Genomic DNA, 27,280 nt, shown 5'->3' on the forward strand with positions numbered 1-27,280 from the left:
CCCATAACCCCATAACCCATAACTGACCCGGCTTGGCGATGCGCGCAGTATTATGGGATGTGCCCGGCTCCCGGCTCAGCACAGAGCCCCACAGACCCATGGCTCCATCCCTGACCCCATAACCCCACACCTGACCCCATATCTGACCCCATAACCCCATAACCCCATAACAGACCCGGCTTGGCGATGCGCGCAGTATTATGGGATGTGCCCGGCTCCTGGCTCAGCACAGAGCCCCACAGACCCATGGCTCCATCCCTGACCCCATAACCCCACACCTGACCCCATATCTGACCCCATAACCCCATAACCCCATAACAGACCCGGCTTGGCGATGCGCGCAGTATTATGGGATGTGCCCGGCTCCCGGCTCAGCACAGAGCCCCACAGACCCATGGCTCCATCCCTGACCCCATAACCCCACACCTGACCCCATATCTGACCCCATAACCCCATAACCCCATAACAGACCCGGCTTGGCGATGCGCGCAGTATTATGGGATGTGCCCGGCTCCCGGCTCAGCCCGCAGACGTTCTCGCAGAAGACGCGGAACCGGTACTCGTTGCCCATCACCAGGTCCGACACCACGCAGCGCAGCGGGCGGCTGTGCTCCAGAACCGTGAACCACTCCTGGGGTTGTGGGGTCATTTGTGGGGTCACTTATGGGGTTATGGGGTCAGGTGTGGGGTTATGGGGTCACTTATGGGGTCACGTGTGGGTTATGGGGTCAGGTGTGGGGTTATGGGGTCACGTATGGGGTCAGGTGTGGGGTTATGGGGTCAGTTATGGGGTTATGGGGTCACTTATGGGGTTATGGGGTCACTTATGGGGTCAGGTGTGGGGTTATGGGGTCACTTATGGGGTCAGGTGTGGGGTTATGGGGTCATTTACAGGGACAGTGTGCAGGGATTGGGGCGGCTGTGCTCCAGAACCGTGAACCACTCCTGGGGTGCGGGGTTATGGGGTTATGGGGTCAGGTATGGGGTTACGGGGTCATTTACAGGGACAGTGTGCAGGGATTGGGGCGGCTGTGCTCCAGAACCGTGAACCACTCCTGGGGTTGTGGGGTCAGGTGTGGGGTTATGGGGTCAGGTGTGGGGTTATGGGGTCATTTGTGGGGTTATGGGGTCATTTGTAGGGTCACTTGTGGGGTTATGGGGTCAGATATGGGGTCATTTACAGGGACAGTGTGCAGGGATTGGGGCGGCTGTGCTCCAGAACCGTGAACCACTCCTGGGTGCGGGGTTATGGGGTCACTTATGGGGTCACTTGTGGGGTTATGGGGTCAGGTATGGGGTTATGGGGTCACTTATGGGGTCACTTATGGGTTATGGGGTCAGCTGTGGGGTTATGGGGTCAGGTGTGGGGTTATGGGGTCATTTACAGGGACAGTGTGCAGGGATTGGGGCAGCTGTGCTCCAGCACCGTGAACCACTCCTGGGGTTGTGGGGTCATTTGTGGGGTCACTTGTGGGGTCACTTATGGGGTCACTTATGGGGTCACTTATGGGGTCACTTGTGGGGTCACTTATGGGGTCACTTATGGGGTCACTTGTGGGGTTATGGGGTCAGGTGTGGGGTTATGGGGTCATTTACAGGGACAGTGTGCAGGGATTGGGGCGGCTGTGCTCCAGAACCGTGAACCACTCCTGGGGTACGGGGTTATGGGTCACTTATGGGGTTATGGGGTCAGTTGTGGGGTTATGGGTCAGGTGTGGGGTTATGGGGTCAGGTGTGGGGTCACTTGTGGGGTTATGGGGTCATTTACAGGGACAGTGTGCAGGGATTGGGGCGGCTGTGCTCCAGAACCGTGAACCACTCCTGGGGTTGTGGGGTCAGATATGGGGTTATGGGGTCAGGTATGGGGTCAGGTGTGGGGTTATGGGGTCAGGTGTGGGGTTATGGGGTCACTTGTGGGTTATGGGGTCACATATGGGGTTATGGGGTTATGGGGTCAGATATGGGGTTATGGGGTCAGGTGTGGGGTTATGGGGTCACTTGTGGGGTTATGGGGTCATTTGTGGGGTTATGGGGTCAGATATGGGGTCAGGTGTGGGTTATGGGGTCAGGTATGGGGTTATGGGGTCAGTTATGGGGTTATGGGGTCACTTATGGGGTCATTTACAGGGACAGTGTGCAGGGATTGGGGCGGCTGTGCTCCAGCACCGTGAACCACTCCTGGGGTACGGGGTCACATATGGGGTTATGGGGTCACTTATGGGGTTATGGGGTCATTTGTGGGGTCACTTATGGGGTCACTTATGGGGTCACTTGTGGGGTTATGGGGTCAGGTATGGGGTTATGGGTCATTTACAGGGACAGTGTGCAGGGATTGGGGCGGCTGTGCTCCAGAACCGTGAACCACTCCTGGGGTTATGGGGTCAGGTGTGGGGTCACTTATGGGGTCACTTGTGGGGCTATGGAGTCACATATGGGGTCACTTGTGGGGTTATGGGGTCAGGTATGGGGTCATTTACAGGGACAGTGTGCAGGGATTGGGGCGGCTGTGCTCCAGCACCATGAACCACTCCTGGGGTTATGGGGTCACATATGGGGTTATGGGGTCAGGTGTGGGGTTATGGGGTCACTTACGGGGTTATGGGGTCAGGTGTGGGGTTATGGGGTCAGATATGGGTTGTGGGGTCAGGTATGGGGTTATGGGGTCATTTACAGGGACAGTGTACAGGGATTGGGGCGGCTGTGCTCCAGCACCGTGAACCACTCCTGGGTTATGGGGTCATTTGTGGGGTCACTTATGGGGTCACTTGTGGGGTTATGGGGTCAGATATGGGGTTATGGGGTCAGATATGGGGTTATGGGGTCAGGTATGGGGTTATGGGGTCAGGTATGGGGTTATGGGGTCATGGGGTCAGATATGGGGTCAGTTATGGGTCAGGTATGGGGTTATGGGGTCAGATATGGGGTTATGGGGTCACTTGTGGGGTTATGGGGTCAGGTGTGGGGTTATGGGGTCACTTATGGGGTCACTTGTGGGGTTATGGGGTCATTTACAGGGACAGTGTGCAGGGATTGGGGCGGCTGTGCTCCAGCACCGTGAACCACTCCTGGGGTTATGGGGTCATTTGTGGGGTCACTTATGGGGTCACTTGTGGGGTTATGGGGTCAGATATGGGGTTATGGGGTCAGATATGGGGTTAAGGAGTCAGGTATGGGGTTATGGGGTCAGGTATGGGGTTATGGGGTCATGGGGTCAGATATGGGGTCAGTTATGGGGTCAGGTATGGTTGGACGTCTTCTCACCCAGCACGAAGCTGATGGCGTCCATCAGGTTGGATTTCCCTACAGGTTATGGGGTCAGATATGGGGTTATGGGGTCACTTGTGGGGTTATGGGGTCAGGTGTGGGGTTATGGGGTCAGATATGGGGTCACTTGTGGGGTTATGGGTCATTTACAGGGACAGTGTGCAGGGATTGGGGCGGCTGTGCTCCAGAACCGTGAACCACTTGTGGGGTATGGGGTTATGGGGTCACTTGTGGGGTCAGTTATGGGGTCAGTTATGGGCTTATGGGGTCAGGTATAGGGTCAGGTGTGGGGTTATGGGGTCAGGTGTGGGGTTATGGGGTCAGATATGGGGTTATGGGGTCAGGTGTGGGGTTATGGGGTCAGGTGTGGGGTTATGGGGTCAGGTGTGGGGTTATGGGGTCAGATCTATGGGGCAGGGCAGATCTATGGGCAGGGTGATGTGTGGGGCAGATCTATGGGGTGGGGCGATGTGTGGGTAAGATCTATGGGGCGGGGCGATGTGTGGGGCAGATCTATGGGGCAGGGCAGATCTATGGGGCGGGGCGATGTGTGGGGCAGATCTAGGGGGTGGGGCGATGTGTGGGGCAGGGCAGATCTATGAGGCAGGGCAGATCTATGGGGCAGGGCGGGTCTATGGGGCGGGGCGATGTGTGGGGCAGGGCGATGTGTGGGGCAGGGCAGATCTATGGGGCGGGGCGATGTGTGGGGCAGGGCAGATCTATGAGGCAGGGCAGATCTATGGGGCGGGGCGATGTGTGGGGCAGATCTATGGGGCAGGGCGATGTGTGGGGCAGGGCAGATCTATTGGGCAGGGCGATGTGTGGGGCGGGGTGATGTGTGGGTCAGATCTATGGGGCAGGGGGATGTGTGGGGCAGATCTATGGGGCAGGGCAGATCTATGGGGCGGGGCGATGTGTGGGGCAGATCTATGGGGCGGGGCGATGTGTGGGGCAGATCTATGGGGCAGGGCGGTCTATGGGGCGGGGCGATGTGTGGGGTGGGGCGATGTGTGGGCGGGGCGATGTGTGGGGCAGGGCAATGTGTTGGGTGGGGCGATGTGGGGGCAGATCTATGGGGCAGGGCAAATCTATGAGGCAGGGCAGATCTATGGGGCGGGGCGATGTGTGGGGCAGATCTATGGGGCAGGGCAGATCTATGAGGCAGGGCAGATCTATGGGGCGGGGCGACGTGTGGGTCAGATCTATGGGGCGGGGTGATGTGTGGGCAGATCTATGGGGCAGGGCAGATCTATGAGGCAGGGCAGATCTATGGGGCGGGCGACGTGTGGGTCAGATCTATGGGCGGGGTGATGTGTGGGGCAGATCTACGGGGCAGGGCAGATCTATGAGGCAGGGCAGATCTATGGGGCGGGGTGACGTGTGGGGCAGATCTATGGGGCAGGGCGATGTGTGGGGCAGGGTGATGTGTGGGGCAGATCTATGGGGCAGGGCGGATCTATGGGGCAGGGCAGATCTATGAGGCAGGGCAGATCTATGGGGCGGGGCGACGTGTGGGGCAGATCTATGGGGCGGGGCGATGTGTGGGGCAGGGCAGATCTATGGGGCAGGGCGATGTATGGGGCAGATCTATGGGGCAGGGCAGATCTATGGGGCAGGGCGATGTGTGGGGCAGATCTATGGGGCAGGGCGGATCTATGGGGCAGGGCAGGGCAGATCTATGGGGCAGGGCAGGGCAGATCTATGGGGCGGGGCGGATCTATGGGGCAGGGCAGGGCAGATCTATGGGGCAGGGCAGGGCAGATCTATGGGGCAGGGCGGATCTATGGGGCAGGGCAGGGCAGATCTATGGGGCAGGGCAGGGCAGATCTATGGGGCAGGGCGGATCTATGGGGCAGGGCAGGGCAGATCTATGGGGCAGGGCAGGGCAGATCTATGGGGCAGGGCGGATCTATGGGGCAGGGCAGGGCAGATCTATGGGGCAGGGCAGGGCAGATCTATGGGGCGGGGCGATGTGTGGGGCAGATCTACGGGGCAGGGCAGATCTATGGGGCGGGGCGATGTGTGGGTCAGATCTATGGGGCAGGGCGATGTGTGGGGCAGGGCGATGTGTGGGTCAGATCTATGGGGCAGGGCAGATCTATGGGGCAGGGCGGATCTATGGGGCAGGGCAGATCTATGGGGTGGGGCGATGTGTGGGTCAGATCTATGGGGCAGGGCGGATCTATGGGCGGGGCGGATCTATGGGGCAGACCATGGTCCTGGTGTCGGCCTTCTGCACGGTGTAGCCGCTGATCTCGGCGTTGCCGTCGTCCCTGGGCGGCTCCCACTGCAGCTGGGCGCTGCTGCCCCAAACCTCCGCCACCGCCACCGCCTGCGGGGCCCCCGGCCGCTCTGCCCCACGGCGACACCGCGTCACCATGGCAACCGCAAGGGGGGGGGGGGAGGGACCCATGGGGACCCACAGGGAGCCATAGGGAGCCATAGGGAGCCATAGGGACCCATAGGGACCCATAGAGACCCATAGGGAGCCATAGGGAGCCATAGGGACCCATAGGGACCCATAGGGAACCATAGAGACCCATAGAGACCCATAGGGAGCCATAGGGAGCCATAGGGAGCCATAGGGACCCATAGGGACCCATAGGGACCCATAGGGAGCCATAGGGAGCCATAGGGAGCCACAGAGACCCATAGGGACCCATAGAGACCCATAGGGACCCATAGAGACCCATAGGGAGCCATAGGGACCCATAGGGACCCATAGAGACCCATAGGACCCCATAGAGACCCATAGGGACCCATAGGGACCCATAGGGAGCCATGGAGACCCATAGGGACCCATAAAGACCCATAGGGACCCATAGAGACCCCATAGAGACCCACAGGGACCCATAGAGACCCATAGAGACCCATAGGGACCCATAGAGACCCATAGAGACCCATAGAGACCCATAGGGACCCATAGAGACCCATAGAGACCCATAGAGACCCATAGGACCCATAGGGACCCATACGGACCCATAGAGACCCATAGAGACCCATAGGGACCCATACAAACCCCAAAGACCCCACAGAGACCCATAGAAACCCATAGAGACCCACAGGGACCCATAGAGACCCATAGAGACCCACAGGGACCCATAGAGACCCATAGGGACCCCATAGGGACCCCATAGGGACCCATAGAGACCCATAGAGACCCACAGGGACCCCAGACCCCATGGAGCCATGGAGCCCATAGAGACCCATAGAGACCCAAAGACCCCATAGGGACCCCAGAACCCATAGAGCCCCATAGAGCCCATAGAGACCCATAGGGACCCATAGGGACCCCCAAACCCATAGGGACCCATAGAGACCCATAGAGCCCCTAGGACCCATAAGACCCATAGAGACCCACAGAGACCCATAGGGACCCCAGACCCATAGAGCCCATGGAGCCCCATAGAGCCCCATAGAGACCCATAGGACCCATAGGGACCCATAGGGACCCATAGGGACCCCAAACCCCATAGGGACCCCATAGAGACCCACAGAGACCCCATAGGGACCCCCAGACCCCATAGAGCCCATGGAGCCCCATAGACCCATAGGGACCCATAGAGACCCATAGAGCCCCATAGGGACCCATAGAGACCCATAGAGACCCCATAGGGACCATAGGACCCCAGACCCATAGACCCACAGAGACCCATAGAGCCCATAGAGACCCATGGAGCCATAGAGACCCCATAGGACCCCAGACCATAGAGACCCATAGAGACCCATAGAGACCCATAGAGACCCCAAACCCATAGGGACCCATAGAGACCCAGAGACCCAGGACCCAGACCCCATAGCCTCATAGAGACCCATAGACCCCATAGGGACCCATAGAGACCCCAAGCCCCATAGGACCCCATAGGACCCACAGACCATAGGGACCCCCAGACCCATAGAGCCCATGGAGACCCATAGAGCCTCATAGGGACCCATAGAGACCCATAGAGACCCATAGAGACCCCATAGGGACCCATAGGGACCCAGACCCATAGAGCCCCATAGAGACCCATAGGACCCATAGGGACCCATAGAACCATAGAGACCCAGCCCATAGGGACCCATAGGGACCCCAGAGACCCACAGGACCCAGACCCATAGAGCCCATGGAGCCATAGAGACCAGGACCATAGAGACCCATAGAGACCCATAGGGACCCATAGAGACCCAGAGGCCATAGGACCCGACCCCATAGAGCCCCTAGGACCCAGACCCATACGACCATAGGCCACAGACCCCAGAGACCCCATAGGGACCCCAGACCCGATAAGACCCCATAGAGACCCATAGACCCATAGGACCCACAGAGACCCAAGGACCCCCATAGAGCCCCCATAGAGACCCATAGAGACCCATGGCCCATAGACCCATAGGACCCACAGAGCCCCAGAGACCCATAGAGACCCATAGAGCCCATAGAGACCCATAGGGACCCATAGAGACCACAGAGACCCCACAGACCCCAATAGACCCTGGACCCATAGAGCCATAGGGACCATAGAGACCAAAGCCTCATAGGGACCTCCATAGAGACCCCACCATAGAGACCCCATAGAGCCCCATGGGACCCATAGAGACCCATAGGCCACCATAGGGACCCATAGGACCGGCCCAGGCCCCAGCCCCATAGAGCCATGGAGCCATAGAGCCCCATAGGGACCTAGAGACCCATAGGACCCCATAGAGCCCCAGGACCCCAGACCCCATAGACCCCATAGAGCCCCATAGAGACCCATAGGGACCCATAGAACCCAAAGACCCACAAGACCCCACAGAGACCCATAGAAACCCCAAAGACCCCAAAGACCCCACAGAGACCCATAGAAACCCCAAAGACCCCACAGAGACCCATAGAAACCCAAAGACCCAAAGACCCCACAGAGACCCATAGAAACCCCAAAACCCCACAGAGACCCATAGGCCCAAAGACCCAAAGACCCACAATCCACAGAGACCCATAGGACCCATAGAACCCCAAAGACCCCACAGAGACCATAGGGACCCAGTAGAAACCCCAAAGACCCCACAGAGACCCATAGAAACCCCAAAGACCCCAAGACCCCACAGAGACCCATAGAAACCCCAAGACCCCACAGAGACCCATAGAAACCCCAAAGACCCCAAGGACCCACAGAGACCCATAGAACCCCAAAGACCCCAAAGACCCCAAGTCGGGACCCATAGAAACCCCAAAGACCCCACAGAAACCATAGAAACCCCAAAGACCCCAAGACCCCATAGAGACCCACAAGGACCCATAGAAACCCCAAAGACCCCACAGAACCCATAGAAACCCCAAAGACCCCATAGAGACCCATAGAGACCCATAGAAACCCAAAGACCCCATAGAGACCCATAGGGACCCATAGAAACCCCAAAGACCCCACAGAGACCCACAGAGACCCATAGAAACCCCAAAGACCCCAAAGACCCCACAGAGACCCATAGAAACCCCAAAGACCCCATAGGACCCATAGAAACCCCAAAGACCCCAAAGACCCCACAGAGACCCATAGAAACCCCAAAGACCCCACAGAGACCCATAGGGACCCATAGAAACCCCAAAGACCCCACAGAGACCCATAGAAACCCCAAAGACCCCAAAGACCCCATAGAGACCCATAGAAACCCCAAAGACCCCAAGAGACCCATAGAACCCCAAGCCCCAAAGACCCCACAGAGACCCATAGAAACCCCAAAGACCCCACAGAGACCCATAGAAACCCCAAAGACCCCGACCCCACAGAGATCCACAGAGACCCATAGGGACCCATAGAAACCCCAAAGACCCCACAGAGACCCATAGGGACCCGTAGAACCAGACCCATAGAGACCCATGAACCCCAAAGACCCCAAAGACCCATAGAGACCCATAGAAACCAAAGACCCCATAGAGACCCATAGAACCCCAAAGGCCCCAAAGACCCACAGAGACCCATAGAACCAGACCAGACCCAGAGACCATGAAACCCCAAAGACCCACAGAGACCCATAGAACCCCATAAGACCAAGACCCCACAGAGACCCACAGGACCCATAGGGACCCCAAAGACCCCACAGAGACCCATAGAGACCCATAGACCAAACCCAAGACCCCACAGAGACCCATAGGGACCTAGAAACCAAACCCACGGACCCATAGACCAAGACACAAACCCCAAAGACCCAAAAGACCCCACAGAGACCCACAGGACCCCCATAGGATCCCCCCGGACCTCCCATCCCGTACCTACGACCCTCAGCCGCACGGTGGCGCTGTCCTCCATGTTCTCGATGCGGACGCGCATCTCGTAATCCCCGGACAGCTCCCGGGTGGCGGAGCGGATGAAGAACACCGAGTCCACGTCCGACGTGTGGATCTGAACTTCCGCCGGAAGTGGGGAACCGCCGCGGCTCCAGGTCACGTGAGGACGGGGCTTCCCCTGATGGAGGGGGTGGGGGGGGGTTATGGGGTCACGTGGGGTCGTTATGGGGTCATGTGGGGTTATATGGGGTCGTTATGGGGTGGGGGTCGTTATGGGGTTATATGGGGTCATATGGGGTCGTATGGGGTCATATGGGGTCGTATGGGGTTATATGGGGTCATATGGGTCATATGGGGTCGTTATGGGGTTATATGGGGTCGTATGGGTCATATGGGGTCGTTATGGGGTGGGGGGCCTTATGGGGTTATATGGGGTCATTATGGGGTTATATGGGGTCGTATGGGGTGGGGGTCGTTATGGGGTGGGGGGGGTTATGGGGTTATATGGGGTCGTTATGGGGTTATATGGGGTCGTATGGGGTCATATGGGGTCGTTATGGGGTGGGGGGGGTTATGGGGTCACGTGGGGTCGTTATGGGGTCGTATGGGGTCGTTATGGGGTGGGGGGGTTATGGGGTTACGTGGGGTCGTTATGGGGTCATATGGGGTCGTTATGGGGTGGGGGGGTTATGGGGTCACGTGGGGTCGTTATGGGGTCGTATGGGGTCGTTATGGGGTGGGGGGGTTATGGGGTCACGTGGGGTTGTTATGGGGTTATATGGGGTCATATGGGGTCATATGGGGTCGTTATGGGGTGGGGGGCGTTATGGGGTCATATGGGGTCACATGGGGTCGTATGGGGTCATATGGGGTCATATGGGGTCGTTATGGGGTGGGGGACGTTATGGGGTTATATGGGGTCGTATGGGGTCATATGGGGTCGTTATGGGTCATATGGGGTCGTTATGGGGTGGGGGTGTTATGGGGTTATATGGGGTCATTATGGGGTTATATGGGGTCGTATGGGGTCATATGGGTCGTTATGGGGTGGGGGGATTATGGGGTTATATGGGGTCATTATGGGGTTATATGGGGTCATTATGAGGTTATATGGGGTCGTATGGGGTCATATGGGGTCGTTATGGGGTGGGGGGGTTATGGGGTTATATGGGGTCATTATGGGGTTATATGGGGTCGTATGGGGTCATATGGGGTCGTTATGGGGTGGGGGGGATTATGGGGTTATATGGGGTCATTATGGGGTTATATGGGGTCGTATGGGGTCATATGGGGTCGTTATGGGGTGGGGGGCCTTATGGGGTTATATGGGGTCATTATGGGGTTATATGGGGTCGTATGGGGTCATATGGGGTCGTTATGGGGTGGGGGACGTTATGGGGTTATATGGGGTCGTATGGGGTCATATGGGGTCGTTATGGGGTGGGGGGGTTATGGGGTCACGTGGGGTCATATGGGTCATATGGGGTCGTTATGGGGTGGGGGGGTTATGGGGTCACGTGGGGTCGTTATGGGGTCATATGGGGTCGTTATGGGGTGGGGGGGTTATGGGGTCACGTGGGGTCGTTATGGGGTCATATGGGGTCGTATGGGGTCATATGGGGTCGTTATGGGGTGGGGGTCGTTATGGGGTTATATGGGGTCGTATGGGGTCATATGGGGTCGTTATGGGTGGGGGGGTTATGGGGTCACGTGGGGTCATATGGGGTCATATGGGGTCGTTATGGGGTGGGGGGGTTATGGGGTCATGTGGGGTCGTTATGGGTCATATGGGGTTATATGGGGTCATATGGGGTCGTTATGGGGTCGTTATGGGGTGGGGGTCGTTATGGGGTCATATGGGGTCGTTATGGGGTCATGTGGGGTTATATGGGGTCGTTATGGGGTGGGGGGCGTTATGGGGTTATATGGGGTCATATGGGGTCGTATGGGGTCGTTATGGGGTGGGGTCGTTATGGGGTCATATGGGGTCGTTATGGGGTGGGGGGCGTTATGGGGTTATATGGGGTCATATGGGGTCGTATGGGGTCGTTATGGGGTGGGGGTCGTTATGGGGTCATATGGGGTCGTTATCGGGTCATATGGGGTCGTTACGGGGTGGGGGGTTATGGGGTCACGTGGGGTCGTTATGGGGTCATATGGGGTCGTTATGGGGTGGGGGGGGTTATGGGGTCACGTGGGGTCTTTATGGGGTCATGTAGGGTCATATGGGGTCGTTATGGGGTGGGATGTTATGGGGTTATATGGGGTCGTATGGGGTTATATGGGGTCGTTATGGGGTGGGGGGCCTTATGGGGTTATATGGGGTCGTTATGGGGTTATATGGAGTCGTATGGGGTCATATGGGGTCGTTATGGGGTGGGGGGCCTTATGGGGTTATATGGGGTCATATGGGGTCGTTATGGGGTGGGGGCGTCATGGGGTTATATGGGGTCGTATGGGGTCATATGGGGTCATATGGGGTCACACGGGGTTGTTATGGGGCTCAGATCTGTGGGGCTGCTCAGATCTGTGGGGTGGATCTATGGGGTTGCTCAGATCTATGGGGCAGCTCAGATCTGCGGGGCGGATCTATGGGGCGGATCTATGGGGCGGATCTATGGGGCGGCTCAGATCTGTGGGGCGGCTCAGATTTATGGGGCAGCTCAGATCTGTGGGGTGGCTCAGATTTGCGGGGCGGATCTATGGGGCGGATCCATGGGGTGGATCTATGGGGCAGCTCAGATCTGTGCGGCAGCTCAGATCTGTGGGCGGATCTATGGGGCGGATCTATGGGGCGGATCCGTGGGGCGGATCTATGGGGCGGATCTATGGGGCGGATCCGTGGGGTGGATCCATGGGATGGATCTATGGGGCAGATCTATGGGGCGGATCCGTGGGGCGGATCTATGGGACGGCTCAGATCTGTGGGGCGGATCCGTGGGGTGGATCTATGGGGCGGCTCAGATCTGTGGGGCGGATCTATGGGGCGGATCCATGGGGTGGGTCTATGGGGCGGATCTATGGGGTGGATCCGTGGGGCGGATCTATGGGGTGGATCTATGGGGCGGCTCAGATCTGAGAGGTGGCTCAGATCTGTGGGGCGGATCTATGGGGCAGATCCATGGGGCTGATCCGTGGGGCGGATCTATGGGGCGGATCTATGAGGCGGATCTATGGGGCGGCTCAGATCTGTGGGGCGGATCCATGGGGCGGATCTATGGGGTGGCTCAGATCTGTGGGGTGGCTCAGATCTGCGGGGCGGATCTATGGGGCGGATCTATGGGGCGGATCTGTGGGGTGGATCTATGGGGCTGATCTGTGGGGTGGATCTATGGGGCTGATCCGTGGGGCGGATCTATGGGGCGGCTCAGATCTGTAGGGTGGCTCAGATCTATGGGGCGGCTCAGATCTGAGGGGCGGCTCAGATCTGTGGGGCGGATCTATGGGGCGGATCTGTGGGGCGGATCTATGGGGCAGATCCGTGGGGCGGATCTATGGGGCGGCTCAGATCTGTAGGGTGGCTCAGATCTATGGGGCGGCTCAGATCTGAGGGGCGGCTCAGATCTGTGGGGCAGATCCATGGGGCGGATCTATGGGGCGGATCTGTGGGGCGGATCTATGGGGCGGATCTATGGGGCGGATCCATGGGGCGGATCTATGGGGCGGATCTGTGGGGCGGATCTATGGGGCGGATCTGTGGGGTGGATCTGTGGGGCGGATCCATGGGGCGGATATATGGGGCGGCTCAGATCTGTGGGGCGGATCTATGGGGCGGATCCATGGGGCGGATCCATGGGGCGGATCTATGGGGCGGATCTATGGGGCGGCTCAGATCTGTGGGGCGGATCTATGGGGTGGATCTATGGGGCGGATCTATTGGGTGGATCCGTGGGCGGATCTATGGGTGGATCTATGGGGCGGCTCAGATCTGAGAGGTGGCTCAGATCTGTGGGGCGGATCCATGGGGCGGATCTATGGGGCGGATCCATGGGGCGGATCTATGGGGCGGCTCAGATCTGTGGGGCGGATCCATGGGGCGGATCTATGGGGCGGCTCAGATCTGTGGGGCGGATCTATGGGGTGGATCTGTGGGGCGGATCTATGGGGCGGATCCATGGGGCGGATCTATGGGGTGGATCTATGGGGCTGATCCGTGGTGCGGATCTATGGGGCGGATCCATGGGGCGGATCTATGGGGCGACTCAGATCTGGGGACGGATCCATGGGGCGGATCTATGGGGTGGCTCAGATCTGTGGGGTGGCTCAGATCTGCGGGGCGGATCTATGGGGCGGATCTATGGGGCGGATCTATGGGGCGGCTCAGATCTGTAGGGTGGCTCAGATCTGTGGGGCGGCTCAGATCTGAGGGGCGGCTCAGATCTGTGGGGCGGATCTATGGGGCGGATCTGTGGGGCGGATCTATGGGGCGGATCTATGGGGCGGATCCATGGGGCGGATCTATGGGGCGGATCTGTGGGGCGGATCTATGGGGCGGATCCGTGGGGCAGATCTATCGGACGGCTCAGATCTGTGGGGCGGAGCCATGGGGCGGATCTATGGGGTGGATCTATGGGGCGGCTCAGATCTGTGGGGCGGATCTATGGGGCGGATCTATGGGGCGGATCCATGGGGTGGATCTATGGGGCGGATCTATGGGGCGGATCCATGGGGCGGATCTATGGGGCGGCTCAGATCTGTGGGGCGGATCCATGGGGCGGATCCATGGGGCGGATCTATGGGGCGGATCTGTGGGTGGATCTGTGGGGGGGATCCATGGGGTGGATCTATGGGGCGGATCTATGGGGCGGATCTATGAGGCGGATCCATGGAGCGGATCTGTGGGGCAGCTCAGATCTATGGGGCGGCTCAGATCTGGGGGGCGGATCTATGGGGCGGATCTATGGGGCGGATCTGTGGGCGGATCTATGGGGCGGATCTGTGGGGCGGATCCATGGGGTGGATCTGTGGGGTGGATCTATGGGGCGGCTCAGATCTGGGGGGCGGATCTATGGGGCGGATCCATGGAGCGGATCTGTGGAGCGGCTCAGATCTATGGGGCGGCTCAGATCTGGGGGGCGGATCTATGGGGCGGATCTATGGGGCGGATCTGTGGGGCGGATCCATGGGGCGGATCTATGGGGCGGATCTGTGGGGCGGATCTATGAGGCGGATCTATGGGGCGGATCTATGGGGCGGATCTATGAGGCGGATCTGTGGGGCGGATCCATGGGGTGGATCTGTGGGGTGGATCTATGGGGCGGATCTATGGGGCGGATCTATGGGGCGGATCTATGAGGCGGATCTGTGGGGCGGATCCATGGGGTGGATCTGTGGGGTGGATCTATGGGGCGGATCTATGGGGCAGATCTGTGGGGCGCCCCACGTACCTGGAAGGGGATGACGAGGTTGACCGACTCCCCCACGCGCCTCAGGTACGTCTGGCGCAGGTGGCGCGGCAGCCGGATCTTGGGGCGCTCTGCAAGCGTGGGGCCCGTCAGCGCCCCACAAGTGACCCACAAGTGCCCCACAAGTGCCCCACAAGTGACCCATAAATACCCCGCAAGTGACCCACAAGTGACCCATAAATACCCCGCAAGTGACCCACAAGTGACCCACAAGTGACCCAGAAGTGACCCACAAGTGACCCACAAGTGACCCATAAATACCCCACAAGTGACCCACAAGTGACCCACAAGTGACCCACAAGTGTCCCAGAAGTGACCCACATGTGACCCACAAGTGACCCATAAATACCCCACAAGTCCCCACAAGTGACCCACAAGTGCCCCACAAGTGCCCCACAAGTGCCCCACAAGTGACCCACAAGTGACCCACAAGTGACCCACAAGTGACCCACAAGTGACCCATAAATACCCCACAAGTGACCCACAAGTGCCCCACAAGTGACCCACAAGTGTCCCACAAGTGACCCATAAATACCCCACAAGTGACCCACAAGTGACCCACAAGTGACCCAGAAGTGACCCACAAGTGCCCTACAAGTGACCCACAAGTGACCCACAAGTGACCCATAAATGCCCCACAAGTGACCCACAAGTGACCCACAAGTGACCCATAAATGCCCCACAAGTGACCCACAAGTGACCCACAAGTGTCCCAGAAGTGACCCACAAGTGACCCACAGGTGCCCCACAAGTGACCCACAAGTGACCCACAAGTGCCCCACAAGTGTCCCAGAAGTGACCCACAAGTGCCCCACAAGTGCCCCACAAGTGACCCACAAGTGCCCCACAAGTGTCCCAGAAGTGACCCACAAGTGACCCACAAGTGACCCACAAGTGTCCTAGAAGTGACCCATAAATACCCCGCAAGTGACCCACAAGTGACCCACAAGTGCCCCACAAGTGACCCACAAGTGACCCACAAGTGTCCCAGAAGTGACCCACATGTGACCCACAAGTGACCCACAAGTGCCCCAGAAGTGACCCACAAGTGACCCACAAGTGACCCACAAGTGACCCACAAGTGACCCATAAATACCCCACAAGTGACCCACAAGTGACCCACAAGTGCCCCACAAGTGTCCCAGAAGTGACCCACAAGTGACCCAGAAGTGTCCTAGAAGTGACCCATAAATACCCCACAAGTGCCCCACAAGTGCCCCATAAATACCCACAAGTGACCCACAAGTGACCCACAAGTGACCCATAAATGCCCCACAAGTGACCCACAAGTGACCCAAAAGTGACCCACAAGTGCCCCACAGGTGCCCCATAAGTGACCCACAAGTGACCCACAAGTGCCCCATAAGTACCCCGCAAGTGCCCCACAAGTGACCCATAAATGCCCCACAAGTGACCCAAAAGTGACCCACAAGTGACCCACAAGTGCCCCATAATGACCCCACAAGTGCCCCACAAGTGACCCACAAGTGCTCCATAAATGACCCGAGAGTGACCCACAAGTGACGCACAGGTGCCCCACAAGTGACCCACAAGTGCCCCATAAATACCCCACAAGTGACCCATAAATACCCCACAAGTGACCCACAAGTGACCCACAAGTGCCCCACAAGTGACCCAGAAGTGACCCACAAGTGACCCACAAGTGACCTAGAAGTGACCCACAAGTGCCCCACAAGTGACCCACAAGTGTCCCAGAAGTGACCCACAAGTGACCCATAAATGCCCCACAAGTGACCCACAAGTGCCCCACAAGTGCCCCACAAGTGACCCACAAGTGACCCATAAGTGACCCACAAGTGACCCATAAATGACCCACAAGTGACCCACAAGTGCCCCATAAATAACCCGCAAGTGACCCACAAGTGACCCACAAGTGACCCATAAATGCCCCACAAGTGACCCACAAGTGACCCAAAAGTGACCCACAAGTGCCCCACAGGTGCCCCATAAGTGACCCAGAAGTGACCCAGAAGTGACCCACAAGTGACCCACAAGCCCCCCACAGGTGCCCCATAAATACCCCACAAGTGACCCACAAGTGACCCAGAAATGCCCCACAAGTGCCCCACAAGAGACCCAGAAGTGACCCATAAATACCCCAGAAGTGCCCACAAGTGCCCCACAAGTGACCCACAAGTGCCCCACAAGTGACCCACAAGTGACCCATAAATCACCCACAAGTGACCCACAAGTGACCCAGAAGTGACCCAGAAGTGACCCACAAGTGACCCACAGGTGCCCCACAAGTGCCCCATAAATACCCCACAAGTGACCCACAGGTGACCCAGAAGTGACCCCATAGCGACCCATAACCACCCCATAGAGTCCCATAGCGACCCATAACCACCCCATAGAGACCCATAACCACCCCATAGCGACCCATAACCACCCCAATAGAGCCCCATAGCGACCCATAACCACCCCATAGAGACCCATAGCGACCCATAACCACCCCATAGAGCCCATAGCGACCCATAACCACCCATAGCGACCCATAACCACCCAAACCCCATAGCGACCCATAACCACCCCATAGAGCCCCATAGCGACCCATAACCACCCCATAGAGACCCATAGCGACCCATAACACCACCATAGCGACCCATAACCCCTAACCATAACCCCATAGCGACCCATAACCACCCATAGCACCCATAGCGACCATAACCCCCATAGAGACCCATATAACCACCCCATAGCGACCCATAACCACCCATAGCGACCCATAACCACCCCATAGAGCCCATAGCGACCCATACACCATACGACCATAACCACCCATAGAGACCCATAGCAACCCATAACCACCCCATAGCGACCCATAACCACCCATAGCCACCCCATAGCGACCCATAACCACCCAACCCATAGAGCCCACCCCCATAGCGACCCATAACCACCCCATAGCGACCCATACCACCCCATAGAGCCCATAGCGACCCATAACCACCCCATAGCGACCCATAACCACCCATAGCACCCATAGCGACCCATAACCACCCCATAGGACCATAACCATAGGACCCATAACCCCCATAGCGACCCATAACCCCCCATAGCGACCCATAACCACCCATAGAGCCCCATAGCGACCCATACACCCCATAGCGACCATAACCACCCCATAGCGACCCATAACCACCCCAAGAGCGCCCATAACCATACCCCATAGAGCCCATAGCGACCCATAACCACCCCATAGCGACCCATAACCCATAGCGACCCATAACCACCACCATAGCGACCCATAACCACCCCATAGAGCCCCATAGCGACCCATAACCACCCCATAGCGACCCATAACCACCCATAGAGCCCCATAGCGACCCATACCACCCATAGCGACCATACCCCCCATAGAGCCCCATAGCGACCCATAACCACCCCATAGCGACCCATAACCACCCATGAGCCCCATAGCGACCCATAACCACCCCATAGCGACCCATAACCACCCCATAGCGACCCATAGCCACCACATAGCAACCCATATCCACCCCATAGCGACCCATAACCACCCCGTAGCAACCCATAGCGACCCATAACCACCCCATAGCGACCCATATCCGCCCCACGGCCGCCCCCCATACCCACGATCTCTCGGATGGTGACAGGCTGCCCCATAGAGACCCATAACCACCCCATAGAGACCCATAGCCACCCCATAGCGACCCATAGCCACCCATAACCACCCCATAGTGACCCATAACCACCCCATAGCGACCCATATCCGCCCCACGGCCGCCCCCCATACCCACGATCTCTCAGATGGTGACAGGCTGCCCCATAGAGACCCATAACCACCCCATAGCGACCCATAACACCCATAGCGACCCATAACCACCCATACGACCCATACCCCATAGCGACCCATAACCACCCATAGCGACCCATAACCACCCCATAGCGACCCATAACCACCCTAGCACCCATACGACCCATAACCACCCCATAGCGACCCATATCCGCCCACGCCGCCCCATACCCACGATCTCTCGATGGTGACAGCTGCCCCATAGCGACCCATAACCACCCCATAGCGACCCATAACCACCCCATAGCGACCCATAACCACCCCATACGGACCCATAGCGACCATAACCACCCCATAGGACCATATCCACCCGCACCCCATAACCACCCCATAGCGCCCCATAGCGACCCATAACCACCCCATAGCGACCCATAACCACCCCATAGCGACCCATAACCACCCCATAGAGCCCCATAGCGACCCATAACCACCCCATAGCGACCCATACCACCCCATAGCGACCCATAGCCACCCATAACCACCCCATAGCGACCCATAACCACCCCATAGCGACCCATATCCGCCCCACGGCCGCCCCCATAACCCACGATCTCTCGATGGTGAAGCTGCCCCATAGAGACCCATAACCACCCCATAGCGACCCATAACCACCCCATAGAGACCCATAACCACCCCATAGCGACCCATAACCACCCCATAGAGACCCATAACCACCCCATAGCGACCCATAACCACCCCATAGAAACCCATAGCGACCCATATCCGCCCCACGGCCGCCCCCCATACCCACGATCTCTCGGATGGTGACGGGCTGCGCCATGGTGGCGGGGGGGCTTTTGCCCGCCATGTTGACGCTGATGACCCGGAAGAGGAGCCGCTCCCCCGTGGGGAGACCCCGCACCGTCAGCCCGCAGCGCTCCACCAGCTCCGTGTTGGCTGCCACCCATTCGTTCGCTGGGGCGGGGGTGGGGGGTCAAAGGTCAAAGGTCAGGGGGTCAGCAGTCAGGGTCAGGGGCGGGGGGGTCAGGGTACGGGGCAGGGTTAGGGGGCAGGGGGCAGGGTTAGAGATAGGCACTATGGGATGCTGTAGGGTTATCTATGGGGCGATAGTGGGCGCTAGGGGTGCTATGGGGTGCTATGGGGCGTTAGGGGCGCTAGGGGGCACTAGGGGCGTTAGGGGGCGCTAGGGGGTGTGAGGGGGGCCTATGGGACACTAGGGGGCGCTATGGGGTACTAGGGGGTGCTATGGGGTGTGAGGGGGGGCTATGGGACACTATGGGGTTATCTATGGGATGTTAGGGGGCGCTATGGGATGCTATTGGGCACTATGGGACGCTAGGGGGCGCTAGAGGGTGCTATGGGATGCTATGGGGCACTAGGGGGCGCTAGGGGCGCTAGGGGGTGCTGGGGGCGCTATGGGGCGCTAGGGGGTGCTATGGGGTGTGAGGGGGGGCTATGGGACACTATGGGGTTATCTATGGGGCGCTAGAGGGCGCTATGGGATGCTATGGGGCACTAGGGGGCGCTAGGGGGCGCTAGGGGGTGCTGGGGGCGCTAGGGGGTGCTATGGGGTGCTATGGGGTGTGAGGGGGGCTATGGGACACTATGGGGTTATCTATGGGGTGCTAGGGGCGCTATGGGATGCTATGGGGCACTAGGGGGCGCTAGGGGGCGGTAGGGGGCGCTAGGAGGTGCTAGGGGTGCTATGGGGTTGTCAGGGGGGGCTATGGGACACTAGGGGGTGCTATGGGGTGCTATGGGGCACTATGGACGCTATGGGGTTATCTATGGGGTGCTAGGGGGCGCTATGGGATGCTATGGGGGCACTAAGGGACACTAGGGGGCGCTAGGGGGTGCTATGGGGTGCTTGGGGGCACTCTGGGGCACTAGGGGGCGCTAGGAGGCGCTAGGGGGTGCTAGGGGGCGTTAGGGGCGCTAGGGGGGCTAGGGGGCACTATGGGTGCTAGGGGGCGCTAGGGGGTGCTATGGGGTGTGGGGAGGGCTATGGGACACTAGGGGGCACTATGGGACACTATGGAGTTATCTATGGGGCACTAGTGGGCACTAGGGGGCGCTATGGGATGCTATGGGGCACTATGGGACGCTAGGGGGCACTATGAGGTGCTAGGGGGCACCCAGGGGCACTATGGGGTGCTAGGGGGCGCTATGGGGCACTAGGGGCGCTATGGGCACTAGAGGGCGCTATGGGTGGCTATGGGGCACTAGGGAATGCTATGGGGTGCTATGGGGCACTAGGGAGCGCTATGGGGCACTAGGGGGGGCGCTATGGGGCACTAGGGGCTAGGGGAGCACTAGGGGGCGCTATGGGGCACCATGGGGCGCTATGGGGCGCTATGGGGCACTAGGGGGCACTATGGGGCGCTAGGGGGCGCTAGGGGTTATCTATGGGGTGCTATGGGCGCTATGGGGCACTAAGGGGGGCGCTATGGGGCGCTGTGGGGCACTAGGGAACGCTATGGGGTGCTATGGGGCACTAGGGGGCGCTATGGGGCGCTATGGGGTACTAGGGGGCGCTATGGGGTGCTATGGGGCACAAGGGGATGCTATGCGGCGCTAGGGGGCGCTATGGAGCACTAGGCGGGCACTAGGGGGCACTATGGTGCACTAGAGGGCGCTATGGGGCACTAGAGGGGAACTAGGGGGCACTAGGGGGTGCTATGGGGCGCTATGGGGCACTAGGGGGGCACTAGGGGGCGCTAGGGGCGCTATGGGGCACTAGAGGGCGCTATGGGGCGCTAGGGGGCACTAGGCAACACTATGGGGCACTAGGGGGCGCTATGGGGCACTAGAGGGGCACTATGGGGCACTACGGGGCGCTAGGGGCACTAGGGGCTGCTAGGGGCCACCAGGGAGCGCTATGGGGCGCTATGGGGCACTAGGGGACGCTAGGGGGCGCTATGGGGCATTAGGCGGGCACTAGGGGGCGCTATGGTGCACTAGAGGGCGCTATGGGGCACTAGGGGGCACTATGGGGCACTAGGGGCGCTATGCGGCTCTAGGGGCGCTATGGGGCGCTATGGGGCACTAGGGGACGCTAGGGGGCACTAGGGGGCGCTATGGAGCACTAGGGGGGCACTAGGGGGCGCTATGGTGCACTAGAGGGCGCTATGGGGCACTAGAGGGGAACTAGGGGGCACTAGGGGGCGCTATGGGGGGTTATGGGGCACTAGGGGGGCGCTAGGGGGCGCTAGGGGGCACTATGGGGCGCTAGGGGTGCTATGGGGCACTCACATCCCTCCTTGCACCACTCCACCAGGTAGCCGCGGACGGCCTGCGCCCCGATGCGCTCCGGGGGCTCCATTGGATGGTGGCCGTGGTGTCGGTGACGTGCACTAGAACTACGTGGGTCGGTTCGCTGATGGGCGCTGCCCAGCTAGGCCCCACAATCAGCCGGCGCTGCCCCACAAGGGCCCCGAAATCCCCACTAAAACCCAACCGCGGCCGGCTATGCACCGGAGATGCAACCACGGGCCCTAAACCCACTGCGATCCCACAAAACCCCGCTGAGATCCCACAAAACCCCACTGCGATGCCACAAAAGCGCACTGAGATGCCACAAAACCCTATGGAGATGCACTAGACCCAACTGAGATCCCACAAAACGCCACTGAGATCCCACAAAACCCCACTGAGGGCCATGAAAACGCCACTGAGCGGCCAGGAGAGCCCACTGGGATCCCCAAAACCCGACTGCGATGCCACAAAACCCTAGAGATGCCACTAAGCCGCACTGCGATCCCACAAAACCCTACTGCGATCCCACATAACGCCACTGGGAGCCACAAAACCCCACTGGGATCCCACAAAACCCCACTGTAATCCCACAACACCCCACTGAGACCCCACCCAAACCCACTGCGATCCCACAAACCCCCACTGAGATCCCTCAAGACTCCATTGAGGTGCCAGGTAACCCCACTGAGATCCCACAAAACCCCGCTGAAGTGCCTCCAAACCCCACGGAGATCCCACAAAACCCCACTGAGACCCCACCAAACCCCACTGAGATCCCACAAAAACCCATTGAGATCCACCAAAACCCATTTAACGCCCAGCAAACCACACCGCGATCCCACAAAACCCCACTGAGATCCCACAAAACCCCACTGCGATCCCACAAAACCCCACTGAGATCCCACAAAACCCCACTGCGATCCCACCAAACCCCACTGAGATCCCACAAAACCCCACTGAGATCCCACAAAACCCCACTGCGATCCCACAAAACCCCACTGAGATCCCACAAAACCCCACTGCGATCCACAAAACCCCACTGAGATCCACAAAACCCCACTGAGATCCCACAAAACCCCACTGAGATCCCACAAAACCCCACTGCGATCCCGGAAAACCCCACTGCGATCCCGGAAAACCCCACTGAGATCCCACAAAACCCCACTGAGATCCCACAAAACCCCATTGAGATCCCACAAAACCCCACTGAGATCCCACAAAACCCCATTGAGATCCCACAAAACCCCACTGAGATCCCACAAAACCCCACTGAGATCCCACAAAACCCCACTGCGATCCCAGAAAACCCCACTGAGATCCCACAAAACCCCACTGAGATCCCACAAAACCCCACTGAGATCCCACAAAACCCCACTGAGATCCATGAAAACCCCACTGCGATCCCACAAAACCCCACTGAGATCCCACAAAACCCCACTGCGATCCCACAAAACCCCACTGATATCCCACAAAACCCCACTGAGATCCCACAAAACCCCACTGAGATCCCACAAAACCCCACTGAGATCCCACAAAACCCCACTGCGATCCCACAAAACCCCACTGAGAACCCAACAAACACAATGAGAACCCAAAAAACCCCATCCAGAACCCAACAGAACCCAAAAAACCCCATCCAGAACCCAACAGAACCCAAAAAACCCCATCCAGAACCCAACAGAACCCAACAAATCCCATCCAGAACCCAACAGAACCCAACAAATCCCATCCAGAACCCAACAGAACCCAACAAATCCCATCCAGAACCCAACAGAACCCAACAAATTCCATCCAGAACCCAACAGAAGCCAACAAATCCCATCCAGAACCCAACAGAAGCCAACAAATCCCATCCAGAACCCAACAAAACCCAACAGAACCCAACAAATCCCATCCAGAACCCAACAAATTCCATCCAGAACCCAACAGAAGCCAACAAATCCCATCCAGAACCCAACAGAACCCATCAAAAACCCAACGAATCCCATCCAGAACCCAACAAAACCCAACAAAACCCAACAAATCCCATCCAGAACCCAACAAAACCCAACTGAACCCAACAAAACCCAACAAATCCCATCCAGAACCCAACAGAACCCAACAAATCCCAACAAATCCCACCCAGAACCCAACAGAACCCAACAAATCCCATCCAGAACCCAACAAAACCCAACAAATCCCAACAAATCCCACCCAGAACCCAACAGAACCCAACAAATCCCATCCAGAACCCAACAGAACCCATCCAATACCCAACGAATCCCATTCAGAACCCAACAGAACCCATCCAAAACCCAATAAATCCCATCCAGAACCCAACAAAACCCAACAAATCCCACCCAGAACCCAACAGAACCCAACAAATCCCATCCAGAACCCAACAGAACCCAACAAATCTCACCCAGAACCCAACAAAACCCAACGAATCCCATCCAGAACCCAACAAAACCCAACAAAACCTAACAAATCCCATCCAGAACCCAACAGAACCCAACAAATCCCATCCAGAACCCAACAGAACCCAACAAATTCCATCCAGAACCCAACAGAACCCAACAAATCCCATCCAGAACCCAACAGAACCCAACAAAACCCAACAGAACCCAACAAATCCCATCCAGAACCCAACAGAACCCAACAAATCCCACCCAGAACCCAACAGAACCCAACAAAACCCAACAAACCCCACTGAAAACCCAACAAACCCATCCGAAACCCACCAAACCCCCCCCAAAAGGACCCCCACACCCGCCATGGGACCCCCCCCCCCCCCCCCCAAAGCCCCCAAGGGACCCCCGGCCCCCCACCGATGGGCATGAAGGGCTGCGTGTTGTGGCTGGGCTGCGACACCCCGATGGCGTTGACGGCGAAGACGCGCATCTCGTAGAAGACGCCCTCGATCATCTTGGTGGACTCGTAGGTGGTGTCGGGGAAAACCTCGAAGTTGAGCTTCATCCAACGCATGGAGCCCTTCTTCTTGCGCTCCATCAGGTAGCCTGAGGGGGGGGGGGGGGGAGCGTGGGGGTTGGGGCGTTGGGGGGGTTGGGGAGCAACGGGGGCAATGGGGGAATGGGGTAATGGGGCATTGGGGGCATTGGGGCAATGGGGGATGGGGCCATTGGGAGCATTGGGGGCATTGGGGCATTGGGGGCATTGGGGGTGTGGGGAGCAATGGGGGCAATGGGGGGAATGGGGGCATTGGGGGCAATGGGGGCATTGGGGCATTGGGGGCAATGGGGCATTGGGGGCATTGGGGGCATTGGGGCAATGGGGCAATGGGGGCATTGGGGGCATTGGAGGCATTGGGGGCATTGGGGTGTGGGAGCAATGGGGGCAATGGGGGAATGGGGCATTGGGGCAATGGGGGCAATGGGGGCATTGGGGCAATGGGGCATTGGGGCAATGGGGGCAATGGGGGCATTGGGGGCAACGGGGCAATGGGGGAATGGGGGCAATGGGGGCAAACGGGGGCAATGGGGCAATGGGGGCATTGGGGGCGTTGGGGTGTGGGGAGCAACGGGGCATTGGGGGCATTGGGGGCATTGGGGGCAATGGGGGCATTGGGGGCAATGGGGGCAATGGGGCATTGGGGGCAATGGGGGCATTGGGGGCAATGGGGGCAATGGGGCAATGGGGCATTGGGGCAATGGGGGCATTGGTGACAGGTGACACAAGGTGACACGATGACAAGGATGGTGACACAGAAACACGGTGACATGGGGACGGGGACATTGGGGACATTGAGCAGATGGGGACATGGTGGCACATATGGAGACACTGACGGCGCCACGGAGGTGACGCAGGCTGGTGGCACTTGGTGGCACTTGGTGGCAGTTGGTGGCACTTGGTGGCACTTGGTGGCACTACCTGTGATGGGCATCCCGCCATCGAAGCCCGGCGCCTCCCAGGTCAGCACGGCCCAGTCCTCACCGACGGACGTCACACGGACCGACTGCGGGGGGTCGGGGACATCTGGGACAGAGGGGTCAGCAGGGACATTGGGGACATTGAGGTGAAAGGGGTCAAGAGGGGCAATGGGGACCACAGTGCCTCCATTGTCCCCAATGCCCCCAATGCCTCCATTGTCCCCAATGTCCCCTAATGTCCCCAATGTCCCCCATTGACCCCATTGCCCCCAATGTCCCCCATTCATCCCAGTGTCCCCTAATGTCCCCAGTGTCCCCCATTGACCCCATTGCTCCCCCTGACCCCATTGCCCCCATTGCCCCCATTGGCCCCATGGACCCCAATGTCCCCTAATGTCCCCAATGTCCCCCATTGATCCAATTGACCCCAATGTCCCCTAATGTCCCTGATGTCCCCCATTGACCCCATTGACCCCAATGTCCCCTAATGTCCCCAATGCCCCCATTGACCCCATTGACCCCAATGTCCCCTAACGTCCCTAATGTCCCCCATTGACCCCATTGACCCCAATGTCCCCTAATGTCCCCAATGTCCCCCATTGACCCCATTGACCCCAATGTCCCCTAATGTCCCCAATGTCCCCCATTGACCCCAGTGTCCCTAATGTCCCTAATGTCCCCATTGCCCCCATTGCCCCCAATGTCCCCATTGCCCCCATTGCCCCCATTGCCCCCAATGCCCCCATTGCCCCCAATGACCCCAATTGCCCCCAATGCCCCATCACCCCATTGACCCCAATGTCCCCTAATGTCCCCAATGTCCCCAATTGACCCCATTGCCCCCATTGCCCCCAATGCCCCCAATGCCCCCATTGCCCCCATGCCCCCATTGCCCCCAATGCCCCCATTCCCCCATTGCCCCCATTGCCCCCAATGCCCCCATTCCCCCCAATGCCCCCATTGCCCCCATTGCCCCCAATGCCCCCATTGCCCCCATTGCCCCCATTGCCCCCATTGCCCCCACTGCCCCCATTGCCCCCATTGCCCCCATTGGCCCCATTGACCCCAATGCCCCCTAATGTCCCCAATGTCCCCCATTGACCCCAATGTCCCCTAATGTCCCTATGTCCCCCATTGCCCCATTGACCCCAATGTCCCCTAATGTCCCCAATGTCCCCCATTGACCCCATTGACCCCAATGTCCCCTAATGTCCCCAATGTCCCCCATTGTCCCCAATGCCCCCAATGCCCCCATTGCCCCCATTGCCCCCAATGCCCCCATTGCCCCCAATGCCCCCAATGCCCCCATTGCCCCCATTGCCCCCAATGCCCCCATTGCCCCCATTGCCCCCAATGCCCCCATTGCCCCCATTGCCCCCAATGCCCCCATTGCCCCCAATGACCCCATTGCCCCCAATGCCCCCATTCACCCCATTGACCCCAATGTCCC

General features: G+C 58.9%; 1 protein-coding gene and 1 pseudogene across 1 annotated transcript in view; both read right to left on the bottom strand.

The window, feature by feature from the left end:
• Window positions 1–426: 426 nt before the first annotated feature.
• The window catches only part of LOC146541882 (myosin-binding protein C, fast-type-like), a gene marked incomplete at its 3' end in the record, with an annotated part of 40,246 nt that continues 13,392 nt past the window's right edge, over window positions 427–27,280 (bottom strand). Inside the window, 9 exon segments of the mRNA XM_085215427.1 lie at window positions 427–631; window positions 5,477–5,616; window positions 9,494–9,686; window positions 14,896–14,984; window positions 19,496–19,663; window positions 21,962–22,027; window positions 22,030–22,095; window positions 24,772–24,960; window positions 25,832–25,936. Of these exon segments, the coding sequence (XP_085071553.1) occupies window positions 427–631; window positions 5,477–5,616; window positions 9,494–9,686; window positions 14,896–14,984; window positions 19,496–19,663; window positions 21,962–22,027; window positions 22,030–22,095; window positions 24,772–24,960; window positions 25,832–25,936 (1,221 nt within the window).
• Window positions 22,451–23,600, bottom strand: LOC146541883 (uncharacterized; annotated as a pseudogene).

The sequence above is a fragment of the Meleagris gallopavo genome, unplaced genomic scaffold (assembly GCF_905368555.1).
Source record: "Meleagris gallopavo unplaced genomic scaffold, MGAL_WU_HG_1.1 scaffold_34, whole genome shotgun sequence".
NCBI classification, from domain to species: Eukaryota; Metazoa; Chordata; class Aves; order Galliformes; family Phasianidae; genus Meleagris; species Meleagris gallopavo.